At 37.9% G+C, this 27163-nt stretch overlaps 1 protein-coding gene across 5 annotated transcripts in view; it reads right to left on the reverse strand.

Moving 5' to 3' along the window:
- LOC116991929 (pre-B-cell leukemia transcription factor 1-like) overlaps positions 1 to 25579 on the reverse strand; it is a 235668-nt gene extending 210089 nt beyond the window's left edge. For 2 of the 5 annotated variants that reach the window (XM_033050916.1, XM_033050917.1), the window contains exons 1-2: positions 24962 to 25577; positions 19540 to 19613 (exon numbers count right to left, since the gene is read on the reverse strand). In XM_033050916.1, the coding sequence (XP_032906807.1) occupies positions 19540 to 19613; positions 24962 to 25140 (253 nt within the window). In that variant the 5' untranslated portion in view covers positions 25141 to 25577. Of the gene's footprint in view, positions 1 to 19539; positions 19614 to 24961 lie in introns of all 5 variants that reach the window. The other 3 variants (XM_033050915.1, XM_033050918.1, XM_033050919.1) reach the window with 3 other exon arrangements.
- Between the last annotated feature and the right edge of the window lie 1584 nt (positions 25580 to 27163).

Genomic DNA, 27163 nt, shown 5'->3' on the forward strand with positions numbered 1-27163 from the left:
CTTGGAACATGCTACCAAGAATGTGGTAGAAGCAGAAACAATGGTGGCATTTAAGATACTTTTAGATAAGCACAATTAATTTGTAGGGAACAGAGGGATATGGATCATGTGCAGGCAGAAGGGATTAGTTTAATTTGGTATCATTTTCAACACTGGCATCGTGAGCTGAAGAACCTGTTCATATGCTGCACTGTTCTATATTCTATTCTATGTTCTATGAATGACATTTTATCACTACGACTCCTGTAGAGTAATCCAAGCAGCAGAATTATTACTTCACCCCATAACAATAGTAGCTTGCTAAAACTGATTCAATATATCAGCATGGCTCATTGTTTGCATCGACAGGGAATGAAAGCCATCTACTTGATGGTACCACCAACCCTGCCAGCACAAATATAGTGCTATAACGTAAATTAGTTATTATTCCATCCTTCAGTAATGTGTTCACCTCTTATCCTGTCAAATGCCATCTTTTTGATTATGCTTAAGAAATTTTCACTTTGTTGATTTCTAAATTTGCAATTATACCTCAATGCTATTGCCCATTTAAAATTTAGAGAACTTCCCTATTTCACAAATTTAATTATATATTAAAATATTTTTTATTTTTACCAGACTTAGAAATTTCTGTGCACTTAGATTAGCCAATTGCCAAACAGGCTAAGAAATGCCTTAATAATCCATCTCTTAATTCTCTCTATTTGAAATCAACTTGTACGCATTTTAAACCTGGTCTTTAAATGCAATATACTGCCTGTTACAGATATCACCTTTCTCTGGAGCATCAGAGGTTGACAGGAGACACAAAAGAAGTTTATAAAATTACAAGAGGCATTGATGGGGCAGATAAAGTCTTTTTCCCCAGGGCAGAAGTATCAAATACTAGAGGGTATAGATTTTACAGTGAGTGGAAGAAAGTTTAAAGGAGATGCACGGGGCAATATGTTTTTATATAGAGAGTGTTAGATGCCAGCAATGCACTGTCATGGGTGGTAGTTGAAGCAGACATGTTAGTGGCATTTAAGAGGCAATACACACTGGCACACGGACATACAGAGAATGAAAGGATATGGATCATGTCCAGGTAGATAGGATCCGTTTAATTTGGCATCACGATCGGCTCAGGCGTCATGGGCCAAAGGGCCTGTTCCTAAGCTATACCGTCCCTCTGTTCCATGCATGTTCTTTTCCTGGACTCTATTTGTCTACATTACAGGAATAAACTGAATATTATTTTCAATTAATGCTAAAATGTACAAGGTACTGTTTGATGCCCAAATGGTTAAAATATAAATGAGAACACAAAACCTGGAAGAAACAAATGTAGGCATGTGATATTAAAAACTTGCAACAGATTCAAACGATGGGCCAATAAATTAAAAAATATCAGGTCCTAATTGCATAAATCGGAGTTTCAAGGTTATACTTAAATAAAATACTACAAGATGCCTATTAAATCCAGTCTGAATTACTTTCATTAAAAAAAGGAATCCCTGGTATAAATTTTGACAGAAAATTGACAGCACTATTACACACATCTTCCCATCTCCCCCCATGTCTGCCTTCCGCAAAGACCGCTCCCTCCGCAACTCCCTCGTCAATTCTTCCCTTCCCTCCCGCACCACCCCCTCCCCGGGCACTTTCCGTTGCAACCGCAAGAAATGCAACACCTGTCCCTTCACCTCCCCCCTCGACTCCATTCAAGGTCCCAAGCAGTCGTTCCAGGTGCGACAAAGGTTCACCTGTATCTCCTCCAACCTCATCTACTGCATCCGCTGCTCTAGATGTCAGCTAATTTACATCGGTGAGACCAAGCGTAGGTTGGGCGACCGTTTCGCCGAACACCTCCGCTCGGTCCGCCTTAACCTACATGACCTCCCGGTGGCTCAGCACTTCAACTCCCCCTCCCATTCCCAATCCGACCTCTCTGTCCTGGGTCTCCTCCATTGCCAGAGTGAGCAACAGCGGAAATTGGAGGAACAGCACCTCATATTCCGTCTGGGGTCCTTGCGCCCCTATGGCATCAACATTGAATTCCCCCAATTTGGCTAGCCTGTGCTGTCCCCTCCCCTTCCTTCACCCTCTAGCTGTCTCCTCCCACCCTCCCATCCGCCCGCCCTCGGGCTCCTCCTCTTCCCCTTTTTCCTTCTTTCTTTCCCCACCCCCCATCAGTCTGAAGAAGGGTTTCGGCCCGAAACGTCGCCTATTTCCTTCGCTCCATAGATGCTGCTGCACCCGCTGAGTTCCTCCAGCAATTTTGTGTACCTTAGAGAAGTAAAACAGGCAGTTTTGAGACCGCAGATGGACTTAACTTTTTTATTATTTAGACACATAACCAGAAACATACTACATTTCTTAGCACAAACATACAAAATGGCAAGACAAATGTGGGATAGCACACAACCCAGGGTAAATCTTTACTCTTAGACATGCAGCAAGGGTTTTGATCAGTGTACTGTAATTTCAGGAAATACTCAGAAACAGTGAAAATTCCAATTTTGAGCACTTAACATCTCACCTGCTGCATTACATTATCACCTAAACTTCAAATTAATGAAATGTTGAGCTATTTCCAACAGTGTAACAACAAATTAACCCAAAACTTAATGAATGGTTAAAACAATTTATTTATCTTCTCAAATAAATTTTAAAACTTGCTTGTTACAGGGTTTTCTAGTCAATTTAATCAGTGGGTGCACGCTATATGCAGATGATTTTTTGTGTACGCAAGTCCATACTTTAAGAAATAGTCCCAGCGCAAACGAAAACACAAGATAGAATAAAATTCAACTTTTTTTTAAAATTTGGTTTAAAATCACTGTGGCATGATAAATTATTAGTTCTCAGTAAATTATTCTGCTGATATGATTCAGTGATATTTTTTTAATTCTCTTTAAGGAAGCTAATTCTTTGCTGAAATAATGCAGTCTCATATAAAAATGTTAAGGTTTTCACTTTGGTGTCCCAGAGTTTAATTTCAGTATCCAAACAATCTGGTACTATACAAGGTTAACAGCTACCCATTTCTAGAAATATTATTTATAAAAATGCAACGGTTTATATCCAAATGTAGTAACCCAGTTGTTTGGATGATTAAAAAAAGATACAAAAATGAAAATAAAATGGATAATACATTTAAAGTGCAGCTTTTCACCTTATCAATTTGCAAGTGGACACGAGACTGTACACGAATTTTGAGCAAAAAACAATATGCTGGAGAAAATTAGCAGATCACACAGCATCTGTGGAGAGAGATGGACAGTCATGTTTTGGGTAAATACCCAACGATTGACTTTCCACGTCCCACAACAAATCCTCTGGGTCCTGCCAGAAGATTGTTTTTAATGATCACTTTGCAAGTTCAATCCAATTGAGTAATTATCATGCAAGACAAAAACTAGATTGTCTAATATTTACTCATGTTTACTTTTCCTTTTTTCTAATTAAGTAATTGCCTAAATTTACCTTATTTGGCCTGTTAATTAGATCAAATTATCACAAGAATTTCAGCTGTAGTTCTCTACGTATATAGTAACTTTAACAGCCACTTAACACCCAGAGCATTAATTTCCTAATCATTATGGTTCCTGTGACTTCACGAATGTCCCCCATCAATTTCCACTTCACCTTTGTTTCAAGGGATTTCTAATCCCAATTTACAAGAATGTGGCACCAAGGAGTAAAGAAGTCCTTCAGTTATTATATGGCACTTTTCAGGACCATGTTTTCTAGTCTACAATAGACAATGAGAACAATCAGGCAGAAAATGCAGGGTTCCCCATTCCACACTTATACTCTTGATGTTCCTTAGCTCCATCGCTACAGATACCGCATCATTGTTCTCAGAGCTCCTTCATCACTGCTGCATTACTTCCCCTTTTCAAGCATTAGCACTCACATTCTTTCCAATTTTACATGTTTTTCCTGAAAATCCAGTCCACCTGGATGTCAGATCCCATCCCCTGCCAGGTTCCCGAAATTGCCCCTTCATATTTTTGGAATGTAGGAGAAACCAGAGCACCAAATGGAAAGCCACAGTCACAAGGAGAACATGCAGCTCCACACAGCCAGCACCAGAGGTCAGGATTGAACCTGGGTCCCTGGAACTACAAGACAGCCAGCTGTGCCATTATATCCTGTAATGTGGGTTTTGAACACCACCCAAACATGGATTTTCAATTCTGCATCAGTTCATTTTGGCAGAGCAAACGCAGTTCTAGAATCTTACCCTGGAGATGTTTGTTTTGAACCTATGCGCCCAGTACTTTGGAAATCAAATCATTGCAACGATTTAAGTACAAAACCTAAAAATTGATACGCATCTTAATTTTATTTTGAATGATTACTTGCTCTGGCATTCCAAAATAATGCTTCTCCAATATTTCAGGAAAACTATTACAATGATTTTATAAAAAGAAAGTATTTTTAATTTACTTGTAATTTTTTCTACTTGCTCTTTCCACTCTTTTAGACTCAATGCACACTTCTTGATTACCTTCTGGGTGAATTAACTCTCTAGATTGTCTATAATGTAGTATTCTTTTATCCTGTGTACCCTCTGTCAATTTATTCTCATCTGTGCTGCTTTCAACAGATCAATTATCTCCTCCAAAGAGAATGCATCGTATCCATGTTCAACGTGTAACTGAAATTATGCATTAATACAGAGATTACATCTGTTTTAACAAAGTTTCTAAAATCGAGAATTCATCAACAATGCACACCATCATTCAAAAGTTAATAGAATACATAATTATTTGTGTGCAGATACTGATTAACATCTTACAATACATTCAGAAGATAGCCACAAAAAAGCTGAAGTGACTCAGTGGGACAGGCAGCACCTCTGGAGAGAAGGAATGGGTGACGTTTCGGGTCGAGACCTTCTTCATACACATTTCAGAATTTGCAATCATGGCTTGGAATTTAAGAAATGCAAGCAGTTCTGTACATAAGACTACATTTCTCGATATAATTGTCAAGATGCTCAGGACTCCGGCACAATTCTGCACATTGCAAAAGTCCTGAATATCATGATGGGCCCTCGACACTGTCACTCCAACTGTGATCTACCATTGAACTCTTCGTGGAGTCCAGTGGTGATGTGCCAACTTCCTGCAGTTTCCCAGCAGTGACACTGGAAAATGTGCCAATTGAATCTGCGATTTCATTTCAATCGAGAATACCACTGCGAGGGAAAGAGACAAGTTTCAGTTCATTTATATTTATTTTGTTTTAATTGAGCTAATCTAAATATATTTAATCATTTGTATTTTCCAGTGTTTTTTTAATATAAAGAAATATTTACAACATTAAACTTATTTTTTTTAATGATTCCAAACGTTGCTGATTCATAAACATTCAAGCTGTTTGACAGTTTGAACAGTTGGTTCAGCCCGAGAGAGTGACTTAATCAGTTGCCAAAACCTTTGTGGATTTCATAATCAGAAGGCCATGCCAATAAGTCCAAGATAAACATCATTCAGGAAACTCCCATCAGAAGATTCATCCCGATTCATTCTCCGTATGTCAATAAAAAAAACAAAAAAAACACAACTTTATTTCTCCCAATGCTCTATTATGAAAAGAGACCCAAATTTTAGTGCATTAAAACCAGAACTGTTTACTCCTATGATACATCCACATCCAAATTTAAACTGCCATCCAAGTGTGTGTGATCTTTTTTTTTAAACTTTGTATCAGCAGTAAATTTAGTCCCAAGCCTGTAAAGCACAATGCTCAGCTATGTTGTAATAGAATATCATATACAGTGCTTTCAGAAAGTATTCAGACCCCTTCACTTTTTCCACATTTTGTTACGTTACAGCCTTATTCTAAAATGGATTAAATTATTTTCTTTTTTTAAATCAAACTTCACACAATACCTCATAATAAAAAAGCAAAAACAGGTGTTCAGAAATTTTTGCAAAGTAATTAAAGAGATAACTGAAATATCACATTTACACAAGTATTCAGACCCTTTACTCAGTACTTTGTTGAGGCACCTTTGGCAGCGATTACAGCCTCAAGTCTTCTTGGGTATGACGCTATAAGCTTAGCACACCTGTATTTGGGTAATTTCTCCCATTCTTCTCTGCAGTTCCTCTCAAGCTCGCTCTGTCAGGTTTGGATGTGGAGCGTCAATGCACAGCTATTTTCAGGTCCCTCCAGGGCCATCACCACTCTGAACTGAACTGGTTTTTGCACCGATATGCACTGTCAACTGTGGGACCTTGTATAGACAGGTGTGTGCCTTTCCAAAGTATGTACAATCAATTTAATTTGCCACTGGTGGACTCCAATTAAGTTGTAGAAACATCAAGGATAATCAATGAATACAGGATGCAACTCAGCTCAATTTTGAGTGTCACAGCAAAGGGTCAGTATACTTATGTAATTGTGATATTTCAGTTATTTCTTTTTAATTACTTTGCAAAAATTTCTAAACACCTGTTTTCACTTCTTCACTCTGGGGTATTGTGTGTAGATTGACTATAAAAAAATGAATTTAATCCATTTTAAAATAAGGCTGCAACATAAATGCAGAAAAAGTGAAGGGGTCCGAATACTTTCTGAATGCACTGTAGCTTCTGCATACACACTAAAACATCAGAATTTGACACCTAAATGAAGCCTACTTTATCTGTACCTCCACCAGATACACAATCATTGATGGAATGTCAAATCTCTGGAAATTTGCACAATGAACTGGCAGTTTCTCTTTCAAAGTACAAACTATTTTCATTAATAGAATGTTATATGTAATAGAAAATCTTTAAAATGTTAATTCATGAACAATATTTGTTTAAAAACAGAATACATTTTAAAAAAGTATGACGTCCATTCATTACGAGACATTTTAACTCAATGAAACATCTGTTAGGTTCCCCAATTCATACCTCTGGCTTTTCAGAAAAACAGGTTTGAAGCAGAAAATATTGATCGCGAAAACTTAAACTGGTATTTTATGTATTATGTGAAACTGTCTCTGGGAAAACATTTGTTTTTATATTAGTAATTCTATTTCCAGGCTATGATTCACCAGTTAACAGAAACATTTTTAATCACAAATACTTACTGATTTACTATCATTTTTCATTAAATTATATTTGATATTCACGACTATTAACCTTTATCAAATTTGATTCATAGCATTTACACTATTTGTGGTTTGCTTCTTTCATCAAAATCAAATTTTAGCCGATGTAAATATGTCATTTCTTATGACATTTTTCTCCCATACCATTTCAGTTCAAAATGCAACTGTATTTGGGCGTATTGGTAGGGAAGGGAAGGGGGAACACGGAGAATAAAAGGGAAAAAAGCCAATTAAATGAAAACACCAATAAAGATTTCAATTCTCTAAATAATTTAAAGTGATTTGATAAGTTTTTGTAATCTTTATAAATGTAAGAATTTTTTTAGAAGACCATTGAGTATTGCATTATTTCTTGAATGCAAGGCAACTCCAACGATCATACAGCATGGAAACAGGCCCATCTTATGTATGACAATAAAATTATAATGGAAACATAGGATTTGTATGCTTCATGGTCATGTACTCAGTGGGCTATTTTTTTGTTGCACTATTCTATATGTTTATAAGCCATATTACCTTATTTTGTGGTATAATAAACCAGAATGCCTCATTACCTGACATAAATAGAATTCAGGAGATCAATCCTATATATTTTTCTACCGTCTGCAACAATACTTTTTGTATCCACTTCCTACACACTAGGAGCAATTTACAGAGGCCAATTAACCTACAAACCCTCATCTTTGGAATATGGGAGGAAACTGGAACAGTTTATTTCCATATCTTTGTTCTTCCATTTCCTCTCCCTCACTCCTATCTCAAGCATGCCCACAAATGCACCCAGCACAGAACTGAAAGTGTTTTTTTGTAATGACTAAATATAACAAAAATAGGTCCATTCAAAATTAGAGGTTACTGTGAATGACAAAGAACATGATGAATAGCTGTTTTCAAGTTTGTACTTCCAAACAGCAAAAGCCATTCACAGATCAGATACTATCTGCTGCAAATGTTTATTGCATTTAATAACTACCCGTATCAAATAATGTGTATATGTAAAGCAAAAACATTTTAAATTCTATTTGATAGAACAATTATAATTTACTCCACCAAATTTCTAAAATTAGATAGCAAAACCAACCAGTCGAAAACAGGTAGAAACAACCATGAATACTAATGTTCTTTATCATAAACCAAAGATCATTCTATTGTGACTGGACCTACAATGTAATACCACTTACTTACAATGCTTAATTGAAAAGCTGCTTATCTGAAAGAACCATACAATGTATTCAGTCGATAGTCTGCATTTTTCCCCAAATAACATTAATGAACAAAATACTATACAACATTTCCAAAGTGCTGACATCAAGCTACTTTGTCACAAAATACGTGCTGATATTCTAACTTGGCTAGAAAAGACAATTAGCAAACAAAAAAACGATTCATTCATGGAATACAAATAGCTAAAGGGGTAGACATACAACCGTTTTTTTTAAATGTCTTATTTGCCAATGGCAAGCTATCACAGGAATGTAAAATGTATCACACTATATGCATAATGAAAGATCAATATAAAAATGGCAGTCTGGTATTATCAGCAAAACATTTCTGTCATTCATTCCTATCAACTTGTAGTCTAGAGAATGCTGTTTGTATTATCCAAGCAACACCTTTTCACAACTTGCATTTTGTATTCTTCGCTGCTCCTCTCTCCTGAAACCAATAACTCATGACGTGGTAATCAATGCAATAAAGAAAACTGAAACATTTGCAAAAGTCTTCAGCCAGAATTGCCAAATAGATGATCCATCTCAGCCTCCTCCAGTGGTCCCTAGCATGATAGATGCCAGTCTTCAGCCAATTTGATTCACGACATATCACAAAATGGCTAAAGGCACTGGGTAGAGCAAAGGTTATGGACCCTGACAACATTCTAGCAATAATACTGAAGACTTGTACTCCAGAACTTACTTTGCCCCAAGCCAAACTGTTCCAATACATCAACAACACTGGCATTTACCTGACAATGTGGAAAATTGCTCACGTATATCCTGTCCACAATAGTCAGAAACATATAGCACTAAACACGGAAAAAGGCCCTTCGCATGCTGACTAAGATGCCCTATCTAAGCTACACCCATTTGTCCACGTTATGATTCTATTAATCCAAGCCTTTCCTATCAATGGATCTGTCCAAATGACTTTTAAATGTTGTTCTTGAACCTGCTTCAACTATTTCCTCTGGCAACTCGCTCCATCTACCCACCACACTGCATGTGAAAAATCTGCCTCTCAGGTTCCTATTAAATCTTTCCCTTCTCACCTTAATCCATTGCCATTGCATTATTGATTCCCCTACGGGATAGAAAAATAGGGAGAGTACATTCATCATATCTATTCCCCTCATAATTTTATACACTTCTACAAGATTTCAGCCTTCCTGTGCTTTAAGGAATAAAGTCCTTGCCTGCCCAACCTCTCCCTATAACACAGACTCGAGTCCTGGCAAAATCTTCAAATTTTCTCTGCATTCTTTCCAGCTGAATGGCATCTTTCCTGTATCATGGTGATGAAAACTGAACACTGTACTCCAAATGCAGACTCACCAACATCCTACAACTTGTTACAAGTGTAACATCATTCCCAGCTTCTATACAGTACTCAATTCCCTGACTGATAAATGCCAACGTGCCAAAAGCCTACTTCACCACTACCTGTGAAGTCACTTTCAGTGAACTATGTACTTGTACCCGAAAATCCCTCTGCTCTACAATACTACCCAGGGCCTGACTCTTTACAGTGAATGTACTGCCTTGTTTGACTTCCAAAAATGCAACACATCACATTTAACTGAATTAAACTCCATTTGCATTTCCTCAGCGCACTCAACCAGCTGATCAAAATCCTGCTGTAATTATTGATAACCATCTTCACGATCTACAATACCACCTATGAAAGAAACATAGAAATATAGGTGCAGGAGCATTTGGCCCTTCGAGACAACACCGCCATTCAATATGATCATGGCTGATCATCTAAAATCAGTACCCCGTTCCTACTTTTTCCCCATTCCCTAGATTCCTTTAGCCCCAAGAGTTAAATTTAACTCTCTTGGAAACATCCAGTGTCATCTGCAAAACACAGTCAATTGCCACAAATTTAGTCTACTTTCAATAATCAAAGTGATAGAAGGGATAGTCAATAGAACGGACATGCTGCATGCTTTTAGATCTACCTGCTCTCAGCTCAGTTTGGGTTCTGCCAAAGGCACTCAGTTCATAACCTCCTTCCAGCCTTGGTCCAAACATTGAAAAAAAAGTTGAACTCCAAAGGTGAAGCGAGAGTAATTACCCTTGACATCAAGGGGTCTTGGCCAAATTAGAGACAATGTGCATCACGGGAAAACCCACTATCGGTTGGAATCGTATTCAGCACAAAGAAAGACGGTTCGAGTTCAACCATTTCAACCAGAGGATATCGCTGCAGTAACGTCCTCAGGGTAACGTCCCAGGCCCAACCATCTTCATCTGTGTCATCAATAACCTTCCTTCATCAGCTCAGAGGTAGGGGTGTTCGCAGATGATTGAAGTACCTTATCTTCACATCCAAATTCAGCAAAACCTAAGACAATATCCAGGCCTGGGTAGATGGGCAGCAAGTAAAATTTGAACCTCCAAGTACCAGGTAATAAGTGTGTAAGAAGAAACTGCAGATACTGGTTTAAACCAAAGATAGACACAAAAAGCTGGAGTAACTCAGCAGGACAGGCAGCATCTCTGGAGAGAAGGAATGGGTGACGTTTTGGGTCGAAGAAAGGTCTTGACCCGAAACGTCACCCATTCCTTCTCTCCAGAGATGCTGCCTGTCCCGCTAAGTTACTCCAGCTTTATGTATATCTGCCAGGTAATGATAATATCCAACAAGAGATTAGTTATCATCATATGACCATCAATGGCATTACCATCACCAAATTTCCCACAATCAATATCCTGGGGTCACCATTGACCCAAAAATTGAACTGGAGTAGTAATTTGCACAATGTGGCTATGTGCAGGCCAGAGGCTAGAAGTCCTGCAGCAAGTAATTCACCTAACTCACCAAAGCCTGTGTACCGGCTACAAGGCTCAAGCTATTGGTATGATGGAATACCTTCCACTTGCCTGGATGAGTGCAGCTTTGACAACACTCAAGAAGCTCATCACCATAATGAGAAAGCAGCCCACCTAATAGAAACTCCAGCCATGACCTAGTTTATCCACAGACTCCAAAACTCACAAAACCTCCTTCGATAGCACATTCCAAATCCACAACCCCTATCAGTTAGATGGGACATGAACGAGTTGGACCAAAAAGCCCGTTTCTGTGCTGTATAACTATGACATTATATCTCTAAAGGGTGCACTTAGATTTCCAGAAAGTACCTAATTAGGTGGTACAACAAAGATTTAATGGAAAAAAGCAGCTCATGGCACAGGAGGAATAATATTGGTGTGCAATTGACAATGCTAAGACAGATAGAAAATAAGTTCAAAGCAGACAAAGGGCTACACATGGATATAGGTAGGTTAAGTGAGTGGGTATAGTGGTATAAAATTAAGTGCTATGTGGGAAAATATGAAATTATACCATTTTGGCAAGAGTAAAAAAGGTGCATATTATCCAAATGGTAATTGCAGAGCTCAGAGGTGTTGAGGAATTTAGGTATCTTATTGCAAAAGGTTAAAATACAGATAGTAGTAAACAGGAAAGCCAACAGAGTTTCCCCACTCTAAAACTGTTCCACAAAACAATGTGAAAGCAGTCTGAATATTTTTTAATCCAGAAGGTAGATAGAATCTTGCTGAACAAAATGTTGAATGTTTGCTATAGGAGACATAAATTACCAATTAAAGTTATACTTAAATCAGCGTGATGTTGAATGGTGAAGCAGGCTTAGAGTCTAAGTGGCCTACTCTTGCTCTGAATTTGTACATTTGTCTATATGACAACCGGCAGAAGAAAAATCAATGCTAGCTAGAATTTTGTACAGTTATGTACTTTCCAAAATTCAGAGCTCGATGGACTCAAACAATTCTTTTGACAAATGGAAACTACATTTGAAACGGTTGATTACGGTAGATAAGATGTAGACCCTGACAGAATAGATGCCATCCAGAAATTTTTCAAACCTCAATACACTTCAACAAATTTCAGATACTACTGCCAATAAGCCTAATCAACCTAATCTAAAAAGCAAGACCAAAATGTAATTAAGTAGCAGTTTATTGCATCTTAGATTATTAGCTTTACATTAAAACTCCAAATATCCTGTATGCTCGGGATTCTTATGGTGCCAGATTTTGGATGTTATCCCGATTCATTTCCAAATTAAACACACTTTTAATTCACTTTTTTTAAGATGTTACACAGCAATGTAATAAATTTACCCGTAAATCCTGCAACGTTCATGGAAGCTTGGAAAACGGGGCCCCAGCGGGGTTCATGGAAGCATGGAACCAGGGCCCAAACAAACCAGATGCTGAAACAATGGTATCTCCAAACAGTCAGATACGTCATTATCAGAGTTTTGCTGTATTTATGGTGTAAACAATAATTTATGGTGAGGAGATACATAAGTTGGAGATGCACAATCACCCATTTTGTAAGGTCAATCTCTTTACTGTTTGTCACCAGCATCCTCAGACTGTCAAGAACTTATTGAATTTTTGCCATAAGCACAAATAAATCTTGCATTCGCCATTTAAGGATGGTACTTTAGGATCAGGATTCTGTCAGTGATGCAATTTATGATGTCAAATTTAAACTTTGGAGTTCCAGAAAACTATGGAATCCCACTCCTGCAAAGAATCAGCTACTGGATTTTATTTTACATTTTTAACTTTGTTTTCATTTCTGTCTCCATCTTCCTGTTGTTGTTGTATTATTTCTCTTTTGGAATCTAATCTGCTTCCAACATTCTTTCATTTGTTCCTCAAGTTCCTTTAGATAATGGAGATAAGGCACTGAACCAGACATTAAAAAAAAAAATACAATAGGAGCAGGGCAGGCCACCTAGGGTCAATGTTAGTACAGTTGTAACTATGGCTTAAAGCCCGTCCCACTTGCGTGTCCTTGGCACGCTAATTACGCGACCTCGTCGTCACGTTGAGGTGCATTGGTATGGTGTGGGCCGCATGGGACGGTGGCATGGAGAAGCGCGGAGGGGTATGCAGTTGTGCGCGGTATCACGCGGCGCTCCGGGATTTTGTTGGGTAACAAAATCTTCGCGCGCCTCCGGCGTGACATAGCTTGTACGCGCGCAGACGTATTAAGGTCCCACGATAGCCGTGCACCTCAACGCGACGACGAGGTCGCCTAATTAGCGTGCCAAGGACACATAAGTGGGACAGGGGCTTTACTGTCTAATGAAACAGAACACTGAGGACAAAACTTGTTTTATTTAAGCAATTTCAGGAAGTCAGAAGGAACTCTCCTGCATATCTGCTCAAAAAGGTTTCCCGTGACCACCAAAAACAACCATACCCAAGATGTGCTCCCAATCATAAACTAGTCCCGTTTCAAGTAATTTAATTAAAGTTGTTTGCAAAATTGCCATACTGATCAATAATCAATTTCATAAAATATGCTAAATTTGTCCTAATGCCTGTAAAATGTAGAAGAATCAACATTACATATGAGATTACACAAATTATAGTGCATATTTTGATGAAAGCTCATTGTTAATTTTTTATTTCTCCCTGTATTTCCACTTAATATTTTTACTTAATATGTTCAGCATCCACAGTATTTTCCTTGTGCAATTGCCAACTTTGTTAAACTTTATTTTGTTCTAGATATATTTTTGAATTGGTGTATCAATACATAACTTCATTGATCATCAAAGTATATGGGGAGAAATGCCATTTATCCTTCCACGGACAAATATAATATTTAAGTTCAAAGAATTACCAAAATGTAGAAAAAAACATAAGTAGCAGTACACATATGAAATTCAATCACAGCAGTTCCTGGTAACTTTAGTCATCAAATGGTAATTGTTATTTGACCATCTTCCCTCTCGGACCTCTACCTGCCTTTGAGCAATTCCAAACATTGTATACCCAGTGAGGGCAAGAGGTTACTAGTCTATGAATACATTTCCTGTGCCTGGAAGATGCCTCAACCAATCAAACCACTGTCACAAGACGGGCTAAGCCAGGCAGACCATAAAATTGAGGCAAACCTCAAGCATCACACACAAGGCTGCAGCCAAGCACAGAGTAGGAATTCATAGCAGCATCATTTAGAATCATTAGGCTTCAGCTAAGAGAATGAGGCAAGTCAAAGTACAAAAATAAATAAATGCATGAAACAGTAAATAGCAAACAAATAGTGTTTAAGTTAAATAATTCAGTCAATAACAAACTTCATTCTTGGGGTATCCAAACATATTTGGTGTATGTAGATTTACTGAGTGGCAGATACAACTGTATGCTTCACTGCACAATCATTTGACCCACTTAGAATGCAGAGTCAAGACTTCAATCTCATAGGAACCACCTCTCCTGATCCTATATCAGAGACTTGGTAATAATATCAGAAATGCTGTCAACTTAAATGGGGATTCTTGGCTGCTGAAATAGGCAAGCCAAGTTATTATTTTTGCTTAATCAACAAATTAAAAACTAATCAAACTAAGTGTTTTAACTTTAAAAATCTTTAAATCTAATTAAATAATTTACATGTTTTAATAGTTTTTAAATTTACGAATGCCTGAGCCACTTAAAAACTTAAATTTAACTGCCCAATATTATACCATTCAAAGTCTACCCCACAGAACCCTGAATTACCCAAATCCCAAAAGTAAAGAGTCAGGAAGACTGGTCCTCCAGAACTGGCACGTCAGATTCAGAACCATGGAACAGGCTATTCAGCCACCATGTCCAGTCGACAACCATCCTTATTAATCTTATCTTCCAGCATATGGCTTGTCTAGAAACTTCTTACTGTCAAGCAACGGCTTTCACAACTTATTCGGACAGTGTATTCCAGGTATTCACTTTTCTCTGGGTAATAAATGTCCCCCTCAGTTCCCCTCGAAATCTTGTAACATTTACCCTATGTCCTTTAGTTTTTATCTCCAGCGGATAAGAGCAAAAAGGTTCCTGCAATCTACCTGATCTATACCTCTTAATTTGATATACCTCAATCGTGTCCCCTCTTAATTATCTCTGCTCCACAGAAGATAGACCTAGTCTATCGTCATAAAGGAAACACTCCATCCCAGACAAACATCCTAGTGAATTTCCTCTTCATGCTCTTCAGTGCTATCATATCTTTCCTGTTGTGGATGGGCAGGGACACAAGATTCCAGAGAATTCTGACCTATTAAATTGCATATCTTAGGCTGATGGTATAAAAAGAAACCAATCTCTGAATTACATTTGATTCACCAATATGCAGCAGCCCTTTGTGAATACAAAGAACAATTATTGGTGATTTGCTGTATGATCAACCCTACTCCACTGCTTTAAAAGCAAACTTAACCTTCATGAACTTTAGCTTTATGTATAAATGTCCCTCCAATAAATTACAGTATTAGTTATTGCATTCCCATTACATTCTCAATGAATTATTCTGCTTAAAACCCAAGAATGCCAAGGTAAATACTTTCAACATAGAGTACTCAACCATTTTTGGTTTTGCAAAAATGAAAATGAATTAAAAATCCTGTCTAATAGGATATTTAAAATTCCACTCCCCCAAAGAAACACAGCACATATTAAATCAACATATTCAATTTAATTTCTTACAATTACTCATGAATCCCAACAGCCATGGGAACATACACAGACCTTGAAATGTATTTAGACTTGCATTTTATTTGACATCTATCCCCGAACTCTGAAAGGAACTATATTCAATGAAACTTCCATTCTGATTTTAGGAATTAACAAATCTATTCCTGGCAAATATAAAAATGCTAGTGAATGGAATTACAGATTTAAATTTAGTATTAATTTCCAAAAATAAATACAAAACACTATCCTATCACAATTGTACTCCAAAGCAGTCAGAAAAGTAATTCCATTCAAAATAAAGTGCATCAGAGTAACTTCCCATCCTGTTATTACTTCTTCAGGTAGTTCCAAACGACCCTGCCATGAAAATCTGAGATGATCAGATTTTGTAGCCAAATTTGCTGCAAATTTTATTTCCTTGGAAAATATTTGATTATCTAGTATCAAATAGAAGATAACCAAATCTTCCTTACAAGGTTCATTGACCTAAAATACTACTTGTCTTCACAGATGCTGCTTAACCTGCATTTTTCCAGTATTTTTTATTTCTATTATAGATTCAAAGCATCCATAGCGCAAGAAATTATTTGCACCTTCTATTCATTACCATACTATTTTAAAAGAAAAATTACAAACATGATTTAGCACTCAAATATTCCAATAGCTACTTCAAATATCCTCCAAGGCATTACCAATGCTAGAGCTCTGAAACTTCTTCATATTGGCATTTAGGTGCAGGAACCAGAAATATAACTGCTGAGTTGGCATTTCATCAAGCACAACAGTATGGCCCAGTCTATTACTATCCATAAAACAATTATGCAACCAAATTATGAAAGTCTTCCAATAATATTCATGGGCTAGAAGCTTAAAAACAGCTACTGTCGTCTCCAATTGATGTCAACCAAAATTGCATTTATCATATATGGTATTGAGAATTTTACTAGGTCATACAAATCAGCTACGTCATTATTTGATAAAAAGACAGAATATCCTGAAAATTGAGTGGATATGTCATTTAATTTTGACATATTTTAAACAGTTCTTTCAAACGGCTTTCTCAAATTTACTGTTTCCAACTTCTGTTAATCTAGGATTAAAAGAAATCAATATCCAAATTCAAATGTATTTTGATACAACTTTTAGCAATGTTATTCTTTAAAATTTGCAAATTAATGAATTTAAGGAAAATTAGGTTAGTTGGTAGTAGTTAGGTAATTAGTTAGTCCACATCATTTGTCTTCCCTACCCATCACCCCCCACTACTGTTTCATTCTACCCACCACCCCTCCTTCTGATTTTACATTTCACTCCCTACCTCTCTTCCTTATTGGATTCCACCATCTTCACCCTTTTGTCTTCATCACATATCAGCTCCAGCCTTGGTTACTATCTCCACACTTCTGTTCCCCACCCAACATCTTCCAATCAACTGATCTTCCCCACCCCTTCCCACATTCTACCAGCCATCTCCCCTCTACCATCTCAGTCTAAAGAAGGATCCCGATATGAAAGTAATCTATTTCACTCCACAGGTGCAGTCTGACCTGCTGAGTTCCTCCAGCACATTGCTTTATGCTCAACGTTCCAACATCTGCAGCTTGTGTCCCTAGGTTAGTTGTTTGCTGTTGGATGGTGCTCATTAAGTCAAAAAAAATCAAACGCCCTTTTCACATAGGATTCTGCAGCTTACAGCAAGTCAAATTCAGATCATAGGAAGTGAAAACCATAAATGGCTCTTAAAATGAAAATCTATGAAGGAGAGAAAATCCATCAAGCACATCAGTTCTGGGTAAGAGTTTATTTATTTTAATATAAACATCAACCTCAAATATAACCCTCCATCAAAAATTAGAACTGTAATAAGTAAGTTTTGTACTGGTCAGTGAATTGGCAGACTTCAGAAAATGTTCACATTAGCCAGTTAGTCTGCATTGTAGAGATGTGAACATAGCACCTTGGTGAAAAATATCAATGTCATACGCAGGAAGGTTCGATTTTATTTCTAAAAAGCATGCATGTTATCACTAAATCTCACTACATAAATCCTAGAATTACAACAAAATTCTGAGCAATATTGCTTTTATTTTTTATAAGAAAAAAGGGACTTTTGGTAAAACTTTAAATGTGCAACATGCCCAGAAGCAGACTTTGTACAGACTGGTAAGCCCAGCTGCCATTGTTGATGATATACTATTTGAGTGAAAGTTCCAGGTTTATGACATTTTCCTTGAAGGTATGGAGAAGTAAAACACTGACAGCAATATTTTCTGCTGCAGAAAACAGTTAATAATTGATTGCTAAATATGTTTGCAATGAAATAAAGCTTTATGTTGCTAGACATCAGGTAACATTTCACCCTGTACAAGTTTACTTCATATCTAAATTATGACTTGTTGCACTTAGAAATAATAAAACGTGCCATACGTTTAAGGGTGCAGTGCAACAAAATTGGTAACTAAACATTTAAACAGAACATATTAATTCCGTATCATATTTGGAAATAATTTAGGCATGATGTCACCACATGGTTTTGCCACAAACTTTTGCAAAATACAGGGCGCCATAAAATTCTATCCAGCTTTACAGAATGTTATGCAGAACTATAATTACACCACAACTTGCAAATGAATATTGATTTTTTTTCCTGAATCTGTGATTATACCAACTAAGTTTATTCAAACATTTGCTGTTGTGTTACAACCCTATCCAGTCATCTTAAGTGCTATTTTGCATTAGATAAGCTATCATTTAGGCTCCAGTTACAACTATATTCAAAGAAAACAAGTAATCGCAGAACACATGAAGGTTTGGAGTGGATTTACAAATTTATTGAAAAGTAAACAATTTATTATTGTATGTATTTTAACATGAAATTTCTCATTGCATGATGCTCTGATCAGTTAGGTATGCGTCATATTCCTCTATGAGATAAAATTACTCCTCCGTCAATTTTTTTAAATTTAAACACTGATCTTTTAAAGTATTTAAACAGTGCCTGAAAACAGCAATTGCCTTTATTGTGACTCTGTCCCCAAACTAATTAAAAATACTTCTCCATGGACTCATTAACGATCTTAGAACAGACAAAAGCACAAACTTTGTGAAATGATTACTAATCGTCGGTAATAAAGGGAAACGGGGAAACGGGGATGCTTTTGTCCTGAGATTTCTGCTGCTATTGTGCTGGTACAAAGCTTCCTAGATCTGCCATTTCCAGCCCAACGATCCCTTTCTGGCTTCCTACTACGTTCACACATTTGGTTGCCTCAGCCTCCCACTTCATGAATACACTCAATTTTATATCTAATTCTTAGTGATACTTCGCAATCGAAATGCACTCAACTCCCAATACGATGACTTACAAAACACAGAAAACGTGCACAACGAATTTCAACACAATTAGCTTCAAACGGTCGGAACAAACCGAGGGTCGCATTTGTACTTTTGACTAAAGTACTATTTTCAGCGTTGTAGTCGAGATCACATTACTTAAAAATGTTTACATCGCTTCGACCAAATCGAGGAAAATAAACAACCGCGAACAGCAAATACCGACTCAAGTGGCAATCAGACTGCGGACCGCTCGGACGCGGTCGGCATGGGCCGGCGCCTGTTCCCCGACTCTTTCAGTCCTGACCCCACTAACATGGCGAGATACGTCTCTCACAATCTCAGTGGCAACGGGTGTTAAATGCATTTGTCAAACAGTACCTGTTTTTTCTTTAATTTCGCACAAGACGCTGAAGAGAGCTGGTTTCATCCTGTGACAGTTTAACGCATGTTTCCTGCAAAAATAATGTTTAGAATACGTTAGGTTCACCTTCCTCAGTGAGAATGGCAAACGTACATTTCAGCACAGAACTGGCCTCAAAACACAATATTGGAACGATCAATGTGAAACACGAGTGTCAGCGGGTAGACCCCAATTTTCTTTTAAATCAGTACTCAGAGAAATTGTGACGGCTCCCGAATTCCAACTGCGATAAAACATTTTTTAATTAATTTTAATACATTTCACTGTCGGTATTCCAAAAATCCATAAATGTCAAGAAAAATATAGTAGGGATGCAATTAAAAGTATTTAGCTGCTCAAATGGTTAGTGTTGTTACGTGACTGACAACCGATTACACACGCTCAAACACACCATTCATACATGCTCTTTACATACTAAATAAACTATTAATAGCATTCTGAGCAGAATTTCCTCAGTTAGATTCCCTAGACTTAAAAAACGCAACAAAAAAAACCCAACAAAAAAAACCCAGACAATTCAACGCCTTGCCTGTGGAACTTTAAATTGAATTGAATAATAAATATGGCCATAAAGCCTGATATTGATTAAAGCTGTAACATACATCTATAGCCAGCAATATCGTTGCTGGACCTGGCCATAAGCAACTGATTAAATGTAGAACAAGTGAAACCAAATATAGTAAAACTGTTTTTGAAATGTTGGAAAGTATGATACCAGTAACCAGAGTTTTTACAATTATTTTAAAACTTCAACATTTCATTCAAAGCCATCTGTTTTGATGCCAGGATAGTTGTTGCTAAAGCCCAGATTATTACATTTATGAACCTTATATAAACTAACTCTTAAACAAGCTCAATCTCCAAAATAAAACAAAATGTGTTTGCTGAAACATAAAGCCATTTTTAAAATTCATATCCAAAATTCATACACACATTTCAGTTGTAGCAAATGTAATGTCACATTCAGTTTCAGACTTTAAGTGAATATTTGAAGTTAAGTATATATAAACTAAACAATTTATTCAATTATGTCCATATATCCCATTCCATTGCAGAAAAGTTATAATAACTCAGATAGGCTATGTCCGTACTCTCTGTCTACACTTCAACAATGTGGAACAATGGGAAATAGCTTTAAACAATAGACAAAATACTTTTAGAACATATCAATATTTTAACAAAGTAACAAAGCGATAAAGCAAAGAAGAGCTGCACAACAGAATCATACAAATTATTTCCAATCCATTGAAATTTAATTAAATACCTAGAGTACATTCACAGGTAAGCATTATTTCTGCACCTGACAACCTCTATTCCAGGACTAGATAGCAAAATACAGGAACATACAGAGGTAAACAAACAACTACTGGGTGTTTTGAAAAGCTGCCAAAAAATTAAATGCTTCTATTTACATCTTACAAACTTGTTAGATGTAGTGAGCTGATTATGGAAAATTAAGTAAAAATAATAACCCAGGAAGTGATTTCCAATCAATCACAATATTGCATTATAGTTGCAGCAAACACTCTGAAAGAAAATTGGAAAACTTGTACAGAACATGATTATCCAATGAAACTTTTCAAATCTTGAAGCAAACAGTGCCTCAAGCAAAGCCACAGCAACTCCACACAGCCTATGATATAGCAAGGATAATTCATAGAGCTTAGCAATGAAAGGATTAGACTATAAAACATTTGTATGCAAAAATCACAAAATGCATGGAAAATAAAAACACCAGTTATAAAACATAACTGTAAATAGTCATTAACAAATTAACAACTCAAAACCATGTGGAAGTCACTGTTCAGTTTAACTTGGTTCAGTTAAATGAAAAACGATAGTAGTCTGCCACATAAATGTTGTAAAATGTACTCTCCACTCCCTAGATTTCTTTGAGACGATGTAATCTGCACCTTACAATGCTTCAACAAGCAAATCAATTATTCTTCCTTTCACTTTCTATTACTTAGCCAGCAGAAAACTTTAGTGGTATCAGTAGTTGAAAATTACTACAATCAGCTTGTCTTCTAGTTATTATAATCATATATGTGCAGCAAGGTTAAATTTCATATTTAACATAGGATTTGAGATGGAGTAAAATTATACACTCATGAAAAATATCAAACAGACACCTATTTTTTAAATTAGTTCAGTTTCTTGAGCCACTACAATTTGTCGATTTCTTTTTAAACAAAACATTCAGTTAGTTACACCATCTTTAAATATTTAACTACATCGTGGGAAAACCTCTATGCTGCTATTTTCCATCTTTCAGGGGGAAAAAAAAGAACTAGATAGAAATGGCTAATATAAACACCAAAAACAGAAAGACTGGTGGTGCATTTGTTCCGTGATCTTTTCACCATCTCAACATGCACAATACAAAAGATAGGTTTCACAACAATGTAATCAAAATGAAGATAAAATTGTGTTTACCCAAAAGGAACAAATATTAAACATGGAAGCTCGTATAGAGTTGTATGTCGAACTTTTACTTTAAATAATAAAGATAGTGTAACTAATGACATAGCCAATCACTATACTTCTACAAAAACATAGCCAACAATGCAGATAGGCCTGGTCGAATTATACCACTTAAGGAACATCCCCACCTGGAAGACTTAAAACATTTTTCATCATAAAATACCCCCACCTTGTACAAGAATCAGAATCAACAAATAATTCAAACGAGGTGATAACGAACACTGCATTAAAATCTAAATAAATAAGGTACATCATACCGTTTATTAGAGAAATTAAAATGTAGTGTTCAAATTCAGTCACTGCATTCCAGAAACAGAAATACATTGTTCAAAATCTGATATCCTATATTTTTACACTGACATTTAAATGGAAATAAACTGTGATAGCATATTAACTGTAGTTGCGAACTATCAGTTAATTACTTAAAATAAGGCAAAAGATTATAAATTTATTGCCTTATTTATATGATCGAATTGTATTATACAAAATCAAACATTTTTTTTTAAAAAGCTTTTATATTTTGCTAATGCATGTTTGTGGCAAATGTTTATGAAACATCATCAGAACAATGGGTATGGGTGCAGCAAGTAGGTTGCAATACCTAAAAACTGAACGTAAAAGAGCAGTCTATGCCAACTAAATTTTCTTCTCCCTAATCTCATATCCCATCCTGGTAACAATGCCAATACTGGTTGGCCTGATGACAAGTTGATGAATAGATTAATTATCCGTTGATTAAAATTTGTAATCAATTAATTGCTCTATAAAGCATATATAGTCAAAAGGATTAAAGTGCAACGAGAATTTATGGATTCTTTTGGTATCTTTGTTCTCATCTAAATCAGAGTGCAATTACCACAGAATAAATACACTGAAATATAAACATAAATAAATAATACAATTCGCTAATATTGTGAAATATATGTTAAAACAATCACAAAGACTCTTACTGGCAACTTTAATTTTGTAACCCTAGATAAGTTTTCTAATCTATTTAAAGTAACTGGTAATAAATAGCAGCAGGTTTTAATATTTTGAGTAACATACAATTTTGATGCACATCTCTGCACATCAGCAGAAAAGTTTGAGAAAATTATTTACAATTCTTATTAGTCTGCTTTTAGTAACATGAATAAAATACACTGCCATACAAGATTATGTGGGGAAATATATGAACATTTTTTAAACAAACTATTGCACTTAAGGGAGTTTATTTTTAATCTTCTCTTCCACTCTGCTAGTTTAATTTTTGATTCTATTCAAAAATGTAGATGCATTATATTTGTGGTTAATTTTATTTGAATATAGCTTTAAGCCAGATGCTTTTTTAGTCTACATTAGTTCTTACCAAACATTTGATACAATTCTGAATAGAAAGCCATTTAACTTTGGTGAAAAACGTCAAACACCATACAAAATTATTCAACAAGTATTTCAATGAGTATAACCAACGTTTATTCTTCGAAGTAAATTAGATTGTCACTATCTATTTACAGTAACCAAGTGTTTGAAAACACATGATGGCTTCAATACAATCCATAGATTCCCATCAAACAAATGTTTTCACTGCATCCGATCTTAATCTTATCTTGGGCATATAAACATGTTAAAAAAAATACACAAAACTCTAATGGCGCTAAATCCACGCCTTTGTTGCCAAAAATCGACTGCTAAATTATCAGCTCAAAAATCTTCCAATCTAAACAATCAGTTTATTTTAACCAGCAACCTTTGCTTGCTCAGCTGACGACAGAGTGCAGTCCCCAAGTCTGTTTTGAAGAAACTTTTACTCGTGGATTTGTCAACCGCTCGATGAGCTACAACAAACTATCGTTTGTGTAATTAGTCTGAAGAAGGGTTTCGGCCCGAAACGTCGCCTATTTACTTCGCTCCATAGATGCTGCTGCACCCGCCGAGTTTCTCCAGCATTTTTGTGTACCTATCGTTTGTGTTAAATCCCTTTGCTGCAGCTCCAAATATTTTCATAACATCCGCCACTGTCAGAGATGCTTTGCCCGCTTCAATCCTCATTCACACAAGCCCATCAGCAAATTTGATTACAAAGGTCAAAAGGCACATTAGTCCAAACAGAAATGTAATTAGCATTTGGCTTAAACCTTTTTTTCTAGTTTTGGGCCCAAATGTACCAGAGACACTAATACTACGCCTCCAGCAGTGCACACATTTGCTAACTTCAATGAGACTAATTTAGACAGCCACTTAATTCATTAAAAGATGGATAGTCAAGGATTACAGTGAAATCTCCCCCCTCCTCCCTCCCCTTTCAACTATTGTGCTGCAAGACAACGTCTCTTATTAAATTCTGGAATGATTTAGACAACCACAATGCAAAAACAAAAATTACTCGCCCCACACTATTCCTGCAGAATATCTTGGACAGCGTACTATACAAAAGCTGTTCATTGCTGAGGGCTACATCTAAATTATTTGTAAATATATTTAAAACATCAAAGCGTGACCCATCGGATGATATGATGTGATATAAAATATGTTTATGGAGATCTTCCCCTTTAAAAAATATCTTGCAACAAAAAAAAAAAGGCTTCTCTCCAGAGATGCTGCCTGTCCCGCTATGTTACACCAGCAATTTGTGCCTATCTAAAGTGTAAATCTTGAGGCTCTGTATAGATTTTATTTCCTTGGGTGAATTTGCAGAGAACAGGTAAAGAGAGTAGAGGGGCTATATTGACGGGATTGGGAGAAAGTTGAGAGTTTACTTTTTTTATTCGCTCTTAAAATGGCGTTGGGTTTGCCGCTGGGGGTGAAGTTTGCTGTCAGTGAGGGGGGTGCTGTTGTTGTCTGTGTGTGTGTGTGTGTGTGGGAGGGGGAGCTGGCGCCGAGGGGAGAGAGGAGGGGGGAGCCCACTGTACTGACCTGGCCTGCGCCTCGTCCAGGCTCTGGTCAGTGATGGTCATGATCTGCTGCAGGATGTCGCCGATGTCCTGCTTCCGTCCCTCGGGGTCACCGACGTCCACCTGCGAGTGAGGGGGCAGCGAGTGCACCGACAGAGCCACCCCGGGGTGAGGCTGCAGCAGCCGGGACTGGTCCTCCATCACACACCGGCCCCCCTGCACACAAAGACACCGAGGCCGGCCGGCCGGCAGGCAGAGGCAGAGGCAGGCAGGAGGCGTGAGGGGAGGGAGGGCGGGCTTATCCACAACAACACCGCCTCCCCCCGAGCGCTGCACACACACACAGACCCAAACACCAAGTGTCAAGATCCTGCTGCCCCCGCTTTTGGTACTTGTGTTGTGCTGTGCTGTGTTGTGTTTAAATCCACACGATCCCGTCAAGAAAAAAAGATCAAAAAAGAAAACGAGCGCGTAAAAACAAGCGAGCGAGCGAGCGCCCGGTTCCCCGGCGGCTCACGGGCGTCAGGCGGACGAACGTTGGAGCGATTTGAATTTTAACTGCTGCCGCCGCTCGAGCGCCCGCTGCCCGCTCCTCGCGTCCAGCTCCAGCTGCAGCGCCCGCCCGCTCCTCGCCTCCAGCACCAGCTGCAGCTCCCACTCCCGCCCGCCCGCGATTGTTTTGACGGCGGGAGCCGGAGGAAAAAAAAACTGCGCTCCAGCCAGTAGTCCCGCCCCTTCGCCGTTCTATTGATCCATCGGCCACGGCCCCGCCTCCAGCTCCTCTACGATTGGCTGCTTCCCCGCTTTGATTGACTGCTCCTTCCCCTGGACGGCCGCTGGTCCCGCCCACGGCGCGGGTGATTGACAGAGGTTCCCAGGGCTGCTGTTGCAAGACAGAGTCATATGTCCCAGATAGAACAATGACAGCCAAGAGTCAAGAGTGTCTTGGTGTCATATGCCCCAGACAGAACAATGCAATTCTTCTTTGCAACAGAATATGTAAACATAGTAGCTAGGCACAAAATGCTGCAGTAACTCAGGGGGTCAGGCAGCATCTCTGGAGAGAAGGAATAGGTGACGTTTCGGGTCGAGACCTTTATTCTGAAGGTGACATATATTCTGAAGTCAAGTCAATTTTATTTCTATAGCACATATAAAAACAACTCTCGTTGACCAAAGTGCTTTACATCAGTGCAGGTACTAACGTGCTACATACAGTGGTACATAGATCAATAGTACATACATAAATACATACATACAGCACTCCCTCAGAGGACCTCAAGAAACGCTTGTGAGTAGAAATAAGTTTTAAGTCTAGACTTAAAAGACTTGATGGAGGGGGCAGTTCTGATGGGAAGAGGGATGCTGTTCCATAGTCTAGGTGCTGCAACCGCAAAAGCGAGGTCGCCCCTGAGCTTATACCTGGACCGCGGGATGGTCAGTAACCGCATGTCGGCCAACCTGAAGGACCTGGAGGTATGGTGGGTTAGCAGATTTTTGATGTAGGTGGGGGCAAGCCCGTTAAGGGCAAAGAAGGAGCTTGAAATTGATTCGGAACCGCACAGGGAGCTGGTGGAGAGAGGCCAGCATCGGGGTGATGTGGTCCCTTTTTTCGGGTGCCCGTCAGGAGTCTCGCTGTGGCGTTTTGGACCAATTGCAGGCGGGATAGGGAAGATTGGCTGATGCCAGTGTAAAGGGAGTTGCAGTAATCTAGGCGGGAGGAGATAAATGAGTGGATGATCTTTTCGAGAACGTCAAATTGGAGGAATGGTTTTATTTTAGCTATCGTCCGAAGCTGGAAGAAGCTAGCTTTTACCACGGCATTGACTTGTTTGTCAAATTTCAACGCAGAGTCAAATATCACGCCATGGTTTTTGACGTGAGGTTTGAGTAATAGGGTAAGGCTTCCAAGGCTGCCTGCTATCGTTTTGATGGAGTCCGAGGGGCCGAGTAGGAAGAAGGGTCTCGACCTGAAACGGTCGCCCATTCCTTCTATCCAGAGATGCTGCCTGTTCTGCCGAGTTACTTCAGCATTTTGTGTCTATCTTTGCCGTAAACCAGCATCTGCAATTCCTTCCTGTACGTGTCAACATAGTACTTTGTAAACAATGTAGTAAGCGAGAAAAAAAAGTTCAGTATATGTAGGAAGGAACTGCAGATGCCGGTTTACACCGAAGATAGACACAAGGTGGTGGAGTAATGCAACATCTCTGGAGAGAAGGAG

This window comes from Amblyraja radiata, chromosome 35, assembly GCF_010909765.2.
Source record: "Amblyraja radiata isolate CabotCenter1 chromosome 35, sAmbRad1.1.pri, whole genome shotgun sequence".
Lineage (NCBI taxonomy): Eukaryota > Metazoa > Chordata > Chondrichthyes > Rajiformes > Rajidae > Amblyraja > Amblyraja radiata.